Source organism: Pisolithus orientalis, assembly GCF_024613125.1.
Source record: "Pisolithus orientalis strain OTSU chromosome Unknown F5J12scaffold_3, whole genome shotgun sequence".
NCBI lineage: Eukaryota > Fungi > Basidiomycota > Agaricomycetes > Boletales > Pisolithaceae > Pisolithus > Pisolithus orientalis.
In genome coordinates, this window is record NW_026260784.1 from 50,237 (window position 1) to 67,944 (window position 17,708).

The 17,708-nt window shown below is 45.5% G+C and overlaps 5 protein-coding genes across 5 annotated transcripts; 3 read left to right on the plus strand and 2 right to left on the minus strand.

Annotated features, from left to right (window-relative positions):
• Positions 1-616: 616 nt before the first annotated feature.
• On the plus strand, positions 617-1,486 carry F5J12DRAFT_888206 (uncharacterized protein; the record flags this gene model as incomplete). Its single annotated transcript, XM_051747240.1, has 3 exons — positions 617-1,106; positions 1,164-1,319; positions 1,377-1,486. 3 exons carry the CDS (start codon positions 617-619, stop codon positions 1,484-1,486), a joined length of 756 nt encoding a protein of 251 aa, XP_051603986.1.
• A 2,775-nt stretch (positions 1,487-4,261) lies between these two features.
• Positions 4,262-5,055, minus strand: F5J12DRAFT_779562 (uncharacterized protein; the record flags this gene model as incomplete). The annotated part of the gene is made up of 6 exons (XM_051742385.1): positions 4,262-4,358; positions 4,410-4,461; positions 4,488-4,535; positions 4,558-4,622; positions 4,800-4,824; positions 4,860-5,055. 6 exons carry the CDS (start codon positions 5,053-5,055, stop codon positions 4,262-4,264), a joined length of 483 nt encoding a protein of 160 aa, XP_051603987.1.
• Positions 5,056-5,504: 449 nt separating this feature from the next.
• On the plus strand, positions 5,505-7,206 carry F5J12DRAFT_779563 (uncharacterized protein; the record flags this gene model as incomplete). The annotated part of the gene is made up of 6 exons (XM_051742386.1): positions 5,505-5,765; positions 5,927-5,947; positions 6,016-6,145; positions 6,389-6,542; positions 6,628-6,960; positions 6,993-7,206. The coding sequence occupies 6 exons, from the start codon at positions 5,505-5,507 to the stop codon at positions 7,204-7,206; spliced, it is 1,113 nt and encodes a 370-aa protein (XP_051603988.1).
• Positions 7,207-12,537: 5,331 nt separating this feature from the next.
• F5J12DRAFT_779564 (uncharacterized protein) lies at positions 12,538-13,492 on the plus strand (the record flags this gene model as incomplete). Its single annotated transcript, XM_051742387.1, has 5 exons — positions 12,538-12,609; positions 12,699-12,881; positions 12,978-13,030; positions 13,087-13,164; positions 13,225-13,492. 5 exons carry the CDS (start codon positions 12,538-12,540, stop codon positions 13,490-13,492), a joined length of 654 nt encoding a protein of 217 aa, XP_051603989.1.
• Positions 13,493-14,251: 759 nt separating this feature from the next.
• F5J12DRAFT_779565 (uncharacterized protein) lies at positions 14,252-15,673 on the minus strand (the record flags this gene model as incomplete). Its single annotated transcript, XM_051742388.1, has 5 exons — positions 14,252-14,614; positions 14,735-14,883; positions 14,954-15,101; positions 15,141-15,403; positions 15,592-15,673. The coding sequence occupies 5 exons, from the start codon at positions 15,671-15,673 to the stop codon at positions 14,252-14,254; spliced, it is 1,005 nt and encodes a 334-aa protein (XP_051603990.1).
• Positions 15,674-17,708: the final 2,035 nt, after the last annotated feature.

Below are 17,708 nucleotides of genomic sequence, written 5' to 3' on the forward strand. Positions count from 1 at the left end.
ACCACCTTTGGCAGTCTTACTAACATTGGTAAAGGTTGTTAGGACATGCCAAACAATGACAAACATGGTCTAGCAAAATGTAGACTGGGGGAAGTCAGGTGGCCATACTGAAACTTATCATATACCTCCAATACCTTGTTTGCAAGGCTTCTACCACCTTATGCTGTCTGACTAATGTTGTGGTAAACACATGGTCCAGCAAAGTATCTACAGCAGGAAGTCAGGTGGTCATGCTGAAACTGATCAGTGTTCTGTGGCCTTCAACACTTTGGATAGTCTGCCTGACCACTTTACAGGGGGAATTGATGGTAATGGTGCTGAACAGGTATACTACTGTATTTGGTGTGAGGGCTGACCTGCCATCCTTCTGCCAAATCACCTTGTGACCAGTTTTACATACTGGTCAATTACAGTATGTATGCATACTTCCTATCCATCTATCAGGACAAGGAATCTTTGTGCCTTGGACATGATTGTTTGAGGTCAGTCTCACTATATGTATATGGTGCATGACATGCACTATTTGCCTTACATTCCACTTACATAAGCAATCAATGATGGAGGTAAATTTACAATACATTCCAGATAGATTATGTAATTGATCTTGACTACTACCATGGCTACCCAGTACTACCTGTCCTCCCTCAGATTCATCCACAATCCCAAAACCTTGTTGGAAAAGGATCAACATGTTAGGTTGGCTCCAGGAGGCTCCAAAGGGTCCATCTGGCCATGCCAGGTCACCAATGCTGCCAATAAAGTCATCATGGATCTCCCCCATTACTACTACAAGCCTATTCAGGCTTTCACTTGGAGAGAAAAGATGATCCAGCTGGTACTTCAATTCAAGGAGGAGGTGGAGGTGGAAGAGCTGCTGGTGGAGAACCTGACCATGATACTCACATATATGAACATGGTTTTTGCTCAAGTAGTTGTGGAGGTGAAGAAAGTCAAATGTGGAGATTGCACACTTGATTGGCACAGTCCAACATTTGACAACTACTTGTTGATAGAATATTTTGTGCAGTGCCATGAACCAACCCAGGTAAGGAATTATAGATGCAACAATGACCACAACATCAACCATACCAGCATTGCAAAGGTTGGTAAGTGTTTCAATTTCCTTGTATCCTTTTTCTGCTATTCACATACTTATACCACAGACTGGGCTCTCCATGAGTGCTCCCTGGGTGAGATGTGGTGTGGGAGCCTGACTCAGTTTGAAATGGATGAGGACATGAAGACTCTGGATGTGGCATGGAGACTGATCAACATGATGCTGGGATTCTATGATCCAGTGGAGGATGAGGACCCTGACTGTAAGCATGGTGATACTGTCTTTCCCCATCTACTGAATTCTAACTTCAAACAATCAGATACACATACAAAGAACATCTGCAAGGCAGTGCTGCAGATAAAGGCAAGGGAAAGGTGCAGGGAGAGGGAGATGATAGCAATGGAGGAGGTCATTGTGGTGGTGGGGTGAGTGGTGAGGGCAAGGGACATGATAAAGGCAAGTGTTAAGTATGGATTTACCCTCAGGTGACCAAAGTCAAGGCTGGGAGACAGGGGCCAAGTCTGGTTGGACTGGAGTTAAGGCTGGAGGTCAGGGGCTAAGTCCAGAGGACCAGACTTAAGGCTGGGAGTGTGGGAACAAGGCTGGTAGCATGGGAAACTGACCAGTCTTAGAGTGTGCACAGGGGAAAGCCAGTCTGGGGTTGGATCTACCTCCCTTGGTCTCAGCTTATGTGCTGTACCCTTATGCAAGCCAGGGAGAGGTCCAGGACAGGGGCTGGGGATAGCTTAAGGCTTGGCCTTAGCTATAAAGTAGACTCGAGGGGTAATACAGAGTTGAGGGTAATACTAAGTTGATATTCTGACTGGAGTGCTACAAAGTATGTACAGGGGTTAAATACACAAGGCCAGTCCAGAGTAACAAACATGAAGCCAGACTTGTTGGTAAGCTATTAGGAAGATGATTAGCAAAGTGTGGATAGCCATAGTGGCTGTGCCAAGACTAATAGCCAAAGTCTGGGTGACTGGCATAACCAGAGTCAGACACAGGTTCTGTACAGTAAGCAAAGATCAGCAAAGGGGACTATACAGCCCCTGGGGGAATTATAATTACAAACTCCCGACCATAATTTGGGGGAAATAATGCTGGGAGTCGATAGATATGTCCATTGGGATGTCCCAGGTGAAATTTGAATGAAATTGGCGGTCGGAAAAAAAATCTACAGGGGGTAGAAGGATGGTCAGACCACAAAGTGGTATCTCTTTGGAAATACTTCTGGGAGGCTGGAAATCATTTCCATTGTCTTCAGTGGGATTGATAACACCCAGGACATCCATCCCTAGCAAGCTGGCACCCCCTCCTGATGTTACTGGATCGCCATCCCTGGGGTATGAGGAGGGGATGAGGTATGTTGATGAAACAAATATGGGGACCTTTGTAACACAATTCTGATGTTCTTGTAATGTCATACCCATGGGGTAGACATAATTCAGATAGCTAGATCAATCTCTGAAATTGTTTTGATGGAGTGAACATGGGGAGGGCAGGGTAACATATCTTACATGGATATTCTGACACCTAGAAATGCTGCAACCATTGTCATCATCCATTGTGACTTTCAGGCCCTCCAGGACAACCATTCCTGACAAGCTTTCATGCTTCCTAAACTTTACAGGATTAGCACCCCCAGGATAAGAGGAGGGGAATGACACATAGGGTCCTTTCTGGTGTGATCCAAATGGTCCTGCCATGTCATTCGAGTGGCACAGACATGGTATGGACAGCTGGATTGATCTGGAATTGTTTTGATGGAGCAAAGCTGAAGAGGGGGGTTCACATTTGGGCCAGGTATCATCCCAAGATGCCAAACATGTTGCTACCTGATCAGACTACACTAGGCAACACTGGGATTCAGTTCCACAGGAATGGGAACCACAATCTATATCAACAAAGGTCTGGTTCAGAGTCCAACTCTGAATGGCATCTTCCAAAGATGTTGGCTCTGGTTTTCCCTCTGAACCTCTCAGCCAAGTTGCATCCAACTGGATCCAAAGCTGACAGGTAAACAGAACGAAAAGTTTCCCAACCACTGGCCCCAGACTGGACAGTTGGGCTGACCACTTCCAGTCCTGCATGATCAACCAAGGCTGCAGTTGGATGGTCCTTGACAATTTGGCCCATGTCAGTCTGCTGCTAATGGGAAATTGTTTGCAAACACCAGCAAACATCGAGCCAGCACCATGGCCCCTGTCCAAATTGACTGTGACAGCCTGTCACTCATTTTGGAGCAGATGGAACATCATTTGCAGCCTCTGGTAGGTCAATCGACTTTCATGTAATCCAAATAAATTACATTGGATATTCTATCAGTGTGCCCACCCGACCACCCCTGCTGAGACCATGCTGCACCACTTGAAATGGTGTTCATACCATGGAAACCTCTTCCTCTGCTCTCAGGTTGATAGGTACAGGTCCATACAATATGGGGAATGACAGACAACACAGATGAACACCAGCGAACATCAACCCCTTACCAAAGCCCCTATCCAGACCATGTCCAAATGCTGGGAGACCCTGGGACCTGGTTCAAGCACATTGATCATCATTCCCAGATTCCTGTATGTCTATATTACTGCATGTATTACAATGAAATACAGAATCTACATCAGATAGTATACGAGTATGCCCACTGGATCACCCTGCCTCGGAGCATGCTGGCCCACTTGGAATGGTGTTCATCCATACAGGCCCACTTGCATGGGTCTTGTAGTACCATGTCCTGGTCCGTCCACCATGACAAACACTGATGAACATGGGCAAACATTTGTGAACATCAGTCCAGCATGGATGGCCCTGAGTAAACATACTGGAGCACTTGTTTACTTGTTTGGAATGCATTAATCAGCTTTTCCAGACTCCCCTAGGTCGATTGCATGTCTGGTAATACAAATAAAATACATCGGATAACATATCAATGTTCCTGTCTGACCACTCTCCCTCATGGCATGCTGGACCATTTGAAGTGGTGTTCGTCCCTCCTAGATCAATTGCAATTGACCTTGCTAGGACATTTACAGGTCCATACAGCCAGACGAACACCAACGAACACCAATGAACATCACTCCAGAAGCAATGCCCCTGTCCACATTGACTGGGACACCCTGGGACTTGTGTGGAATGCATTAATCACTTTTCCCAGACTCTCCTAGGTCTATTGCATGTCTGGTAATACAACCAAAATACATCTTATAACATTCTGATGTTCCCATCTGACCACTCCCCCTTGGAGCATGCTGGGCTGCTTGACATGGTGTTCATCCCCCCTAGCTCAATTGCAATTGACCTGTTCTGAACATGTCTAGGTCTGTACAGCAGGGCGAACACCAACACACACCGAAGAACACTGTTCCAGAACCAAAGCCCCTGTCCACATTGACTGGGACACCCTGTGACTTGTTTAGAGTGTGCTAACCATCTTTGCCTGACTCTCCTATGTCAATTGCATGTCTTGTAATACAACCTACATACATGATATAACATACCAATGATCCTGTCTGACCACTCCCCATCATGGCATGCTGGACCCTTGAAGTGGTGTTTGTCCCCCCTAGGACCACCAAAGTCGACCTAATTTGGACATCCACAGGTCCATACAGCAGGACGAACACTGACGAACACTGACGAACACCAATGAACATTGATCCAGAACTGAAGCCCCTGTCCACATTGACAGGGACACCTGGAGACCTGTTCTGAGTGTACTAACCATCTTTGCCTGACTCACCTATGTCTATTGCATGTCTGCATGTCTGGTAATACAACTAAAATACATCTTAAGACATACCAATGTTCCCATCTGACCACTCCTCCTCAGAGCATGCCGGATCACTTGAAGTGGTGTTCGTCCCCCCTCGGACCACCTCAATCGACCTAATTGGGTCATCCACAGGTCCATACAGCAGGACGAACCCCATTGAACACCAAAGAACAGCAACCCACACCAATGAACATTGATCCAGAACCAAAGCCCCTGTCCACATTGACTGTGACACCCTATGACTTGTTTCGAGTGCACTAACCTAATATTCTACTTTCTGGACCCTGCCCCAGGGTCCACTTGCAACCTGCCTTATATGGAAGGTTGCATGCATGCAACCTGCACAGCCACTGCATGCAACCTACACAGCCACTGAATGCAACCTCTCAGTGAGTGAATGCAACCTACACAGCCACTGCATGCAACCAACACAGCCACTGAATGCAACCTCCAAATAAGGAAGGTTGCAAGCACACAGCCACTGCTTGCAACCTCTCAGTGAGTGAATGCAACCAACACAGCCACTGCATGCAACCTACACAGCCACTGCTTGCAACCACCACATTAGGCAAGTTGCATGCATGCAACCTGCACAGCCACTGAGAGCAGACAAAATAAGTGACCGGTTGCTTATCTGGACCCAAGAGAAGAAAGCTTGATTAGCAAGGCTTGATGGATCAGTATTGGCAACAAATCCTAAGTGCTTGCACCAGAGAGGGGCATCAGGTCACTCTGGATCCCCAAAACAATGATGATGACAGGGTCTGTGTAGACATAGCAGTCAAGGTGGACTGGATCAAGGCTGGGCTGTTGGTTCACAAAGCATATCCCAAGAGCATTGCAAGTCTTCCCATCAGAAATCAACTCCTGTTCCAGAATGTCCAGCACACTGTCAGCACACTGCCAATCAAGTTCACTGAAGCAATCAAGGAGGTGAGTTGAGTCACTGTGGCTCTGGAGTCAGGGAATGAACACAGGTTTAGGTGATTACATGTGTTGAGCCCTTTTTGCCCTTTGCTATGAATCAGAGAGGGGACCATCTGTGGTGTGACTACACTCATGCACTGTTTGACAATGCAAAATGCCTTACACAGTCCAGACTGACTAGAGACATGGTGAGTTTAAGCTACTGGTTGCTCATCTGGGCCCCATGCTGAACTGATTTCTGCTTTTACATTTTCAGATTTCCACCTTGTTCATTGAGCAGCATTCTGCCTTGGGCATGCTGAATACCAACATGCAGGCACCACACTTTGTGCAAGAATATATGATCTACATGCCAGTAACTCTCCCACCACAAGTGCTGGTGAAGAGTTTTTTGGATCATGCAGAAGACATTGTGCAAGCATATTGAGAGCAGTTCAAAAGCTGGTCCACAAATACTGTCAGTGGAACCCCAACTTACCTGTGACCTGAGCCCAACTACACTGTCAACTTCAGTGAATTGAACCCAAGGAGCAAGTGGTTAGGTGCATTGTAGAGATGATGCAGGTGACTGCATTCCCAATGGCTCACATCCAAAACATCAAATGTTAGTGGAATGTTAGCACCATTAGTGTTGAAAAAGGGGCCTCAGGAAGCCCTCCATGCAACCTTGGAACAGCAAACACTGGCTGCAAACAGTAGACTTGTATTCACTCTCAAGTTGGGCTTGCTGCCAAATGGAAAGGTGGCTCCTGATGTCTATCAGACAGGTAGAAATTTCATTTGGTGAGTGGCATCTGTGAGGGTTGCTTATCATGAAAGATTTTATCAAACCTTAGGTACCAATAAGAGAATTGGAGCATCATCTCAGTTGCATTTCCCTGCCTTCACAGAATGTACTGAATAAATTTGGTGAGGATGAAGAGTTGCTCATGTCATATGGTATCAAGCTTCCAAAGGTGGGCACCAATTCAGATGTTGAAGAGTGCTGGGGGACACAAGGAGAAGAAGAGGAAAGGGAGGGTGTTCAACACCTGGGCAAGTTCAAGTCTGATTATCAGACTATACAAAAGGAGAAGGCAGAGAATGCAAAGGAAGAGAGGAGAGGAGCCAGGGAAGCCAGGGCTGTGGAGAAGGCAAGGATCTTTGTATCCCATATCTCAGCATGCTCCATTTGGCTGTCAACAAAGAATTTCTCTGCCTTGTATGCACAAGTTGCAAGATCACCATTCCCAGAACTAATGTGACCAACCATGTTGCCACTAATCATTCCATCATGAACATGGATCAGATCCAGTTCAATAGTGCCTTGTCAGAAACCAATGTTGCTTCTGTTCTCCCCACAGAAATCAGAGGACCACAAGACATTGTCAAAAAACTTGTCAATCAGTCAACACTGGGGTGTGCACTACAGTCATGGATGATGATGATCTGGGCACTGGGCCTGTGATGGATTGTTGCCAAATTAACCTCCAGGACATAGACAAGGCATTCATGGGAGAGTTTCTCAGGGGAGTTGAGAGTCATGGATTGCAAAACTGATTCATCCAATATGCATTGTACATTGGGGTTCACAAGGCTGACATTGACCAGTCAAGCCTGCAGAATGAAAGTGCATCACCATATTCCAACAGGGTCAAGTGGACCCCATCTGCCCAGGGGCCCAAGTGTATCCTGTACAATGGGAACCATCAAGTGACCTACATGCAGCAGCATTCAGCTTACTGCACTGCATTCCTCCAGCACAAGAAAGCCATAGAGGAAATCCTCCAAGCCTTCTCTGAGAAGATGTCAAAGTCACACAACACCTTAGGGTGGAGTAGGAGTGAGTTGGGCTGTGGAGTACAGTGGTGTGAGTCAAAGTGTGGAAAGCTGGTGAAAACCAAACAAATCCAACACCAAAGACAAATGTGAGTGAGTGGTGGTTTACCTCCATGGAACCTGGAGGGCAGAAGAAATCTAATGTGGGGGGGGGGACTTCAAGTGGAGTACTCCTGGTGCAAGTTGTCAACAAGTTATGCAGGAGAAGATGAGTGAGTGATGACTGGACTGGGGATGCTGAACAGAGCAAAGGTGTTCAGCCAAAAGTACTCTGGAGTAATGGACTTTGATAAAAACATGCTCCTGGTGCAAGTCAATGACAAGTTATGCAGGAGTGAGAGGATGACTAAGCAATACTTGCTGACTAAGTGTGGATGAAGCTTCAGATAAAGGATGGAGGCAGTTAGACCCCTTTGTGGAGCCTCAACTGTTGACAACAAGTTATGCTGAGCTGAGCTGAACTGACTGCTGAGTGACTTCTGGATTGCCTCTTGATTGCTTGGGTTGTAGCTAAGTACATGGGGGTTCATATACTGTGGGGGGAGCGCAGCTTGTGACAAACAAGGCACAAACACTTGGTAAGTAATGAGTAAGGACTGAGTAATCATGATGAGTAAGCAAGAACTGAAAAGTAAGCAGGCAAAGAGGATTGGTAAGTATTGGCAATGAACAAGTCAAGGATAGTCAAAATATCACAGAATGAGTCAAATGGAGTCAGAAACTGAGTAAGCACACTGATATCACATTAGGGGGTGGTGATGCAAGTCAGATCTCAGTGGAGACATCACTAGATCCAAAGATAGCATGACAGATGGATGGTGTTTCTAGATAGGGAAGTATTAATTCCAGAATTGAAGGGCATAAGTCAGGGCTGACAATGATGGAATGAACCAGGGGGCTTCAGGATGGAAGCTGGTGGGAATGCCTGGCAGATATATGTAGCCACTGTCTCTGGCAAATGAGACAAGTGAGATGATCAATGAAGAGGCAGCCATTAATGATGGACTTAGTGAAATGAGCATCTGATGGATGGAGTGCTGTAGAAATGCATAGGGTGCAAGGATCCTCTCCAAATTTGGAAGGCAGAATCATGTGGCTGAGCACTTTAAGCAAGTGTGAGAATGGAGTCAATATCTTTGGAAATGGCAGAGATATGACAAAAACCAGAATGCTGTACATGGGCACTAAAAACTTTTAATGTGCACTTAACTCACTTCCTCTTTTCTCTTTAGCACTGACAACTTGTTCTTGTGCCAAGGATGACTGCTCACATCTAGCAGTATTTCTACACATGAGGCCTTTAGTCTTCATCTGCATGGCATGGGCATTGTGTGCAACTCATTGATGAGTTAGGCAGAGTCAGCTGTAACCATGTCCACAACACCTTTGGTGTGTGACAGTGGTCAAAGTCCAAAGTGAATCCAACCACTGGGTGGTGAGATATGTGATGAACAAGGAGCAGAGGAATACAGAGGGAAGTTTCAGAGGCAGGTGTCAGAGTCAGAGGTCAGAGGTTGGATGAGAGGGCATTGGGTTCAGCTAGTGCACTGCCCCCTTGCATGAGCTCAGCCCTTGTATTTCAGGGGCAGAGTGGACTCAGAAGGGTGGAGATGAAACTCCAGAGGGAACTCAGAGGGAGTTGGAAGTGGCATACTGATTACATCAGAGTACTATGCAGCCTTATATATGATGTAGGTCAAGGGAAGGGCAGTGTAGAATGCAAGCCAATAAACATATAACAGGTTAGCAGTACCTCTGACACAAGGGATAGAGGATAGGGATGATGGGGACCTTTACTGAGACAAGGGAACTACTATGAGGGAGAGAGGGTAAATACCAAAGGAGTGGAAGAACAGAGAAAGCTGACACAAGGGCAGAACCCTATCTGGAATGCAGGGCCACAAGTCTGACAGCCCACTGAGCCAACCAAGGCTTCAGAGGAGGCACAGATGAAGGTCTGGCTTCCATGTGACTGGCCTGAGAGTGGAGTTGAGTGGAGGTGGTCAGAATGTGGACAGGGGACCCCAGACAGGTGTGGAGATGTGTTGGGAGGGTCAGAGGAGCATTGGAATGCATTGGAAGAGGGTGGAGAAAGGTTCCCAGGGTACAGAAGAGGGTGGAGTAGATGTTAGGGGCTTATGCTGGTGTCATGGTCATGACAGAAGATGTGAGACATGTCTCAAACTGCAATCAATGCAGGTACCAAGGTGGTGAGGGATGGGGGGGTGTGGCTGGTCAGATTCTTTGACCAGGGTGAGTTGCATAACTCATTAATGAGTTGTGCCAGTATACTGACCAATTCCCCCTACAGATTTCATTGAAGCCCATGAGGACAGGGCATTACTCAAATAACACCTGGCATCCAACAGTGTGTTGCCAGTACACCAGGACACTAAACATGACTCACTCCAATTAAGCATCAAAATCTTCTCCATGATTTCCACCAAAGAAGCTAGACAAAACTACATTGACTCCATCTCAAAGAGCATTCCCAGCATGCTGTCATGACCATGACATCAGCATAGCCCCTAACATCTACTCTGCCCTCTTCCACACCCTGGGAACCTTTCTTTGTGTCAGAGGTACTACTAACCTGTTATACATTTATTAGTTTGCATTCTACACTGCCCTGCCCTTGACCTACATTGTATATAAGGCCACACAGTACTCTGATGTGATCAGTATGAATATTGACAATAAAGTCCCCACTTCTGACTCCCTCTGAGTTCCCCCTGGAATTTTGTCCCCACTCCTCTGAGTCCACTCTGCCTCTGAAATATGAGGGCTGAGCTCATGCAGGGGGGCAGCACACTAGCTGAACCTGATGCCCTCCCATCCAACCTCCAACCTCTGACTCTGACCTCTGTCCCCAAAACTTTCCTCCATACTCCTCTGCTCATTGTTTGTTGCATATCCCACCACCCAGTGGTTGGATCTGCTCCAGACTTTGACCCCAGTGCTCTGCGGCCCAACCTGCTCCTACTCTGCTCTAAGAGGAAGTCAGGGGTGTTGTGTGACTTTGACACATGCATACCAACCAACTGGGGAAGCTCCTGAGGGATCCTTCCTTGTTTAATGCCACTTTCATAATATTCCTCTGATCATTTCTGATCATGTGGTCACAACCAGGCAGTGCTTCACCCTATGCCTTTCCCCAAGGTCTAGGATAACCAGGAAACCATTGTTGGACATTGTTGGACATCATTGTTATGTTATGTACATTTTTCCTTTTTCCATCTTATCTTATCTCCTTGGACTTGGACTGGATTCCTGATAGTTTGACACTATCTAAATCTTCCCTGGAGAAAAACTTGTTTCCACAGTGATTCCTCCACCACATGTTACTATCTTCAGCAGTACCTTCCTGGTCTTTCTGATCCATTGGGAAAGCATCAGAAGCAGTATTCTTACCAGCCCCATCATGCCACTAGCTTCATTTCTATTTGGTCATGAGACACATCAGCATGTTGTCCTTATCAGTCTTGGCCTTGGGGAAGAGTGTAAAGTGTATCTTGATTAAGATTAACAGCTATTTCAATATCCTCAGTCCATTATAACCTATGACTGGTTACACTGATCCTCATGGAAACTCATATAGATCTATCAATACACTTGTTCAGACAGGTAGCCATCTGTATGATGAAGATCCTTACAAAAGTACTGGCATTGTGCTCAGCAGTTCCCAAGTTATAATGCATCATCAGTTCTGAAAGGGTTTGATAAAGGCTAATTATTGTAAAGTCCCCAAATGCTGTGGCTGTGTATTTCCTAATGAGGAAGCAAGTTGAGTTTGCATCATGTGACAGGAGATTTTGCCTACCAAACTTTTTTGCCATCCTCTCACAACCTCACAACCTCCTGCAACCAAACTGTTTGGTGTTATACTCCCAGCAGTTTCTTACACCTTACTCTTACATTTCCTCACTGTTCTGGTATCCCTGTTGCTTTCCACAGCATGTTGACCTGCCCCACCTGCAAAACCAGTCCCAAAGGCAAAAATGAATATAGTTGCCATAGAAGGGAATGTCCTGCCCCAGTTGAACACTTCACTTCTCAGGGACAGCACATAACTGTGCACAGGAATAAAGATGACTATCTCAAGTGCCATTTCTCAGACAGTGGATTTCCCAATCCCAAAAGAGTTTACAAGAACATTGAAACCTTGAGGAAGCACATGAAGAAAGTGAAGTCTACATGGGGTCAGCCACCTGAAGTAAATAATGATAGTGGTAGCACCAGTGTAGTAAGTCAATGACATGTCATCAGCAAGGAGGAAATGCTCACTGAACTCTCAAGGCATTGGACCATCAGATGGACAAGGTAAACATTTATGATGCATATATGTACACTGATCACATCACCAACAAGGACAATACAGGACAAGGTAAATATTCAAGACAAGCATTATCCTGATTCCATCACTAACTGACCTCCTTGAAGCAAACAGTCAGCCATCTACAGCAGTCTGCTGAAAAGGAAGAGTCACAGCATGTTGCAGCAAGCATTTAAGATATATATTTTTGGTTCATCACTGGTGAATATGTCAGCACTCACTCATCCTCTAAGATGATTGTGGCAACAAAAGATGATTTAGATTCCCCAAAGATGCCAAGTTATCATAAGGAATCCTCTGAGCAGACAGCAATGATATTGAAAGATATAAGCATTTAAGATACATGGGTGGTGAATGCTTGTTCATGACAGAAGGCTTTTGATGGCACTGTTGATGAGGATAAAGCAAATAGGCTGCAAATCAATGTACACAAACCTCCACTGATGACTAATATATTGATTGTTATATAGGCACCTGGTACATATGATCCAACAGATGGTTTGATACATCAACCTTGTGGTGGATCCTGCCTTGCATGCAATCTGGTGCCACTGATGTCAAGTTGCTCTCATTCAAAGTGAAGCACTTGCACATCTCCACAACCAGCACAAGGGCTTACAAGTGAACATGGAGCACTTCAAACAAGTATTGGCTGGGATGGGTCTTCTGGAGCACTTGCCTGTACCTCACTTTGCTAGGGTCAGTTCCCTTTTAAAGACCTCAAGGTCTTAACTGGGCTAGCCTGTGGACAGTGTTTATTTGTCTCTAAATTTGTCAAGTGCATGCAGGTACATCACAGGGAATGCCACAAGGATACCCCCACTCCCAAATCTTGGCCTGCATGTAAGATGCAGCAACTCAGTAGGGGAGGTTCTGGACATGCTCTCTTCCCTGACCACAATTCTACCACTCCCATACCCTCCATCCCCATCAATGACACCATTCTCCATCTTGGGAAAGAGATGAAACAGGTATCCACATCTGGAATGCAACAGGATGAATGTATCATCAGCCCTCAGTTTTGAGCAACCTGGTGGCATGAGGATGTTTCTGGCCATGACATACAGATGCTATGTGACTTGGTAAAAATTTCAAGAGAAGATCTAGCACCACTCAAAGAGTGAGTGATTTAAGATACATGTATACTAAATTGGTGTGCTAACATTGGACTCACAGAGGTATCAGCAACACTCCCTTCCATCACCACCAGAATGAGGCCACAATGGACACTTACTCTGCACCAGTCATTGCATTGTGATATATGCTGGGGCAAGTGCAGTGGGAGAATAGATACAGCCTACTTTTGCCTGACAGCCTCATTGCAAAGGTCACTGCCCTGGGACCAACCATCAAAGAAGGAGTGGATGTCTCTGCCAGCCTTCACCAGGTCTTGACTGAAGTATGGATGACCAAGTGGCCCAAGACCACTGGCAATGCCATGCCCTGTTCCACAAAGCAAATGCTGGCTCTGTACACTTTGGAGGGAGATGGAAAGCGCAAGGAGCCTGCTGCAGTGACATACTACCTTACCAGGCTCACATACTGCATTCACTTAGTATGCCTAAAGGAACTGAGGCAATGATTGGAATCAAGATTTGATGGTGTGGAAGAGCTGGCATGTGACAAACTACAGCCTTGGTTCACAGAGCACACCAACTCCCCATTCAGTCACATTCAAGCTCTACAACATCATGCCACATCCCTTGCACTGCAAAGAATGTCTCTTTCTTGCATTTGGTGGACTGACAACAAGCACTGGATGGAGCTACTCTACAAGGGTCATAAAATCCACTTGAAGCAACTTTGTTCCATGTTTGCAGCCAGTGCCACCATCATTGTCAGCCTCTCAGAGAACAAAGTCCTTTGGCAAGTTAAGATATGTGTATCTTATGAGAGCCTAGCAGATGACCTTGGCAACCATGATGTGGGCTACTCCTTCCTGACAGACAGGAGCAATGCTTGCTTTGACAATTGTGATGCCCTGAGCAACAAGTTCCTCAGTGACCCTTCACTTGCTGGCCAATTTGGAGCACAGAGAGATGGTAGGATGATCTGGGACAAGGGAGCCCTCCAGCAATGGTTGGATAACTATGCAGAATACCAAGGACAACTCCTACTATGGTGCAAAACCATCAGTGGGGCACCAGGACATGGTATGGAACTGGCCCCTCTCACCTCCTGCAACACAGGGGAGAGAACACAAATGCTTACTCATCATGATTACTTGTTGCTTACAGTTCTTACTCATTACTTACCAAGCATTTGTGCCTTGTTTGTCATAGGTTGCACTCCCCTACAGGTATATAATCCCAGGAACTTTGGCTGCAGTGTTGGTAGCCTGTCACTCCTCCTCCATCTGTTTGTCAAAGTCTGCTACACAGCAATCATTATCCTGTGCATTCTTCCTCTGATTGATTTGTGCCACCCTGGCACTCAGCTTCTTCATATGTGCCCCCCTGGATTGGAACACATGGGCTTTCTCCACCTCACTCATTTCCTTCTTCAATTGCCTCCCTTCTTTTGCTTTCAATTTCATTTCCTCCAGAAATTCATGGTCACCATGAAGAAATGTGCCAGCTTTTCTAAACAAGTCCAGACCCATACCTTCCTGTGGACCCCAGCAACTTGTGGTGGTATTGTCATCTGCCCTTGGTGGCATCCTGACTTTGTAGGTTTCCCACATTTTGTTGGAAAGCTTCATGCCCTCCACATCATCTGAGGGTCAGCCAGCTGGGCAACATGTCACTCTGACTCTAGCATGGCAAGCTGTAAAATAAATAAGAAAATAAGCAACCAGTTGCTTATTTCAGACCCACACACTCACCTCCAGGCATCTCTTCACAGCATCATACAGATCAGGCAAAACTTGACCATTCTTCATCACCCCAAGTCCCTTGGAAAATAAAGTCTTCACAATGGTGGCCAGCTTGGCCTTGTTCTTCAAGTGCAGTTGGTGCTCCAATGCCATACACACTGCTCAATTGTCAGTTGTCTCATTTTCCATGGGTGCCAAGGTCTCAAATTCATCCATAGGCATTTGGACATCTGGTTGCTCCTGTATCCCAATCCCACCATGTCCAATTGTCCTTGGGGACACCAACACAAGACTGCATGAGATGCTGTACCTCACAACACAACTCCCACACCACTTTAGTACCCAAGAGGTATTCATGGAAATCCCTGTTGAGTGCCTGTAGTGTCAGGTCCAGTCACTTATTTTTTCCACTGACCCTTGACCATGACCCCCTTTGTTCCAACTTGTCCTTGTGCTGTACACCATAGATGCTCTTGGTCAACTGAACTCCCTTTTTGTACTGCATATGGGTCCATTGGACAGTCAAGAGCTTCATCACCTCATGGTGGTGATTTCCATTGAGGAAGATTGCTTCATGTTTGGCCACTTCAGGCACCCACCTCACATAGACCACTTTGGCTTGAAATGGGCATGTGGACACACTTTTCTTGAATGTGAGCAAGAGTGTGGGTGCAAGGACTAAGGACAAGGATGAGGAGGAAGTGGATGAGCTACTGGTTGAATGTGAATGAGAGCATCTTTGATTATAATAGTGTCTCAAGTTGCAAGCATAGTATTGACTTGATTGGTACGAATGTATCTTTTGAATGCAGGTACAAACACATTCAAGTCTGCAGGCACAAACATGAATGAGGACTCAAACTTACAGGTTGCATATGCTTGACACACACACACTAGAGTTGCACACACATGACACATGCACAGCTCATCAACAGGTTGTGAAAGCATGGTACACCTTTCAGCCCACTGCAGAGCAACTGTACAGTTCTTGCAAAATAAGATCAAGTGGCATTACATTTATGCTCAAGGTGAGATGCTAATACAAATATAGTCTAACTAACCCCAGCATATCCTAAGCACTGCTCCATGAGGCTCTATACTTATGATCCATGTCTTCCAGCAATGCCAACCCATATACATCATCAGTCAATTCAGTTAGGCATAGGCCATAGTTAGACAAAGCCCAAAACTTCAGTGTATCACTGCATTTACTGTCCACCCCTGTTTGGCAAATTTGGTCAATCATGTTTGTCAGGGTATGAGACTGTGGGACCCTGTCCATTCTTTGCAGTGCAGACAACACCATTTTCACACTGGCATTATCAGATGTAGCCATTGATGTGGCATCTTGAAGGATTTGAAGGAGCATGGTAATCTCATTCATGGCAAAGTCTGTATTGCCCTTGGCAAGATCTGCCCTGAAAGCATTCTATCATCAACACTGTCCTTGTTGCCCAGCTCACTGCCTTTGGAGATGTCAGCAGCAGGTCATTTTGTGCCCCTGTATCTGCCAGAGGTTCCTAATATCAATGGTTTGTTGAGTGATGGTTATCCCAGTGACACCACTTACAATGGGATGGTCAGCCTTCATCATCCACCTCAGTGGTGGTACAGGGACACTGGACAATGCCCAATAGAGACTGAGAACACTGGGAGCATCCTAGTGTGTGATGTGAGTGTTATAAAGATGCTGTGAGAGGTGCAACAGCATATCTTTTTTGTTTTTTTGAAGGGAGATGTGGCATCACAGGGACAATGTACCAATTGTGTTTAGACAGGGAGAGGCATGAGAGGTGCTGAATGAGAATGTGACATGCAACAATCTTGAGGGAGAGATCATTTCATGATGTCATGCTAGTGCATTATGTGAGTATTATTCAGACCTTGTGACCTAGAGGATCACAACATAGCAAAAATTTTGCTGAGATGCAGTGGGGCCAGAGACTTGGACAGTGCAAAGATGGTCTGTGAGGGAGACACTGCATGGCAGGAAGAGAGGAGCAAGAGACTGTGTCAATCTGGATACTTGGATGCACAGATCTTGATTTTGGACAGGTAGACACTGTCATGTAGTGGGATCTATGATAATCTTGACACAACCTTAATTGTGACATGAACAACATCACAGCTGTCATGATTATCACACCTGTTTACCTGTACTTCAGACACCTCTTCTGGAATGTTACATAGTACTATTTATGGAGTGGTCAGTCAGCACTGGGCTGATTTCTGGTTTCAATAAACAGCTACATGTAGTAAATGATCCAGTAGTGCTACTACAATACATTTGCTGTGAAGTCCCAAGAGTAGCTACCACTACTGCTCAGCCAATGGCATGAGTGAGTGCTTGCTTGGCTCAACACTGCAATTATGAGAATGTCAAATGAAAATTTAGTATTTAGTATATAGAAGCCAAATCTGGTGACAGTGGAGTCACATGACATCACTATTTGCTATGTATAGTACAATGAGTGGTATTGACTCAGAGGCCATTGCTGGCACTTGCAGCAACCAAACATATGCCAAGGCTGAGAATGTGACATGCATAGAAGCTGAACTTTGACAGCAATCCTGCTAGATGGACTGTTGCCAAACAACAGCACATAAGACTCAAGTACAGTGTATGTTTTACATTAGTTATGACTAAATGCAATAACCCCTAACCCTAGCCCTAAACCATGAGTGTATGAAATAAGGTACTTACTCTTGGCTTTCTATTGGTCCATGAATCAAGTGATTTGGATAGGCATTGATAGAATAGCAGCCATTTGAAAATGACATGTCATGCAGACAGTTTTTTGACTTAAAGTTTTGATTATATATATTGACCCTGGCATGCTGTTATATTGTTACATACATTCATCAAGGGTTCTATTATGTTACCTTTATGTAATGAGTATGATCCAACATATATAAACCCCACCACCCTCTGTTCATTTTCTCATCATCACCATGAAGTCCATTCCCACCTCTCAAAGACAAA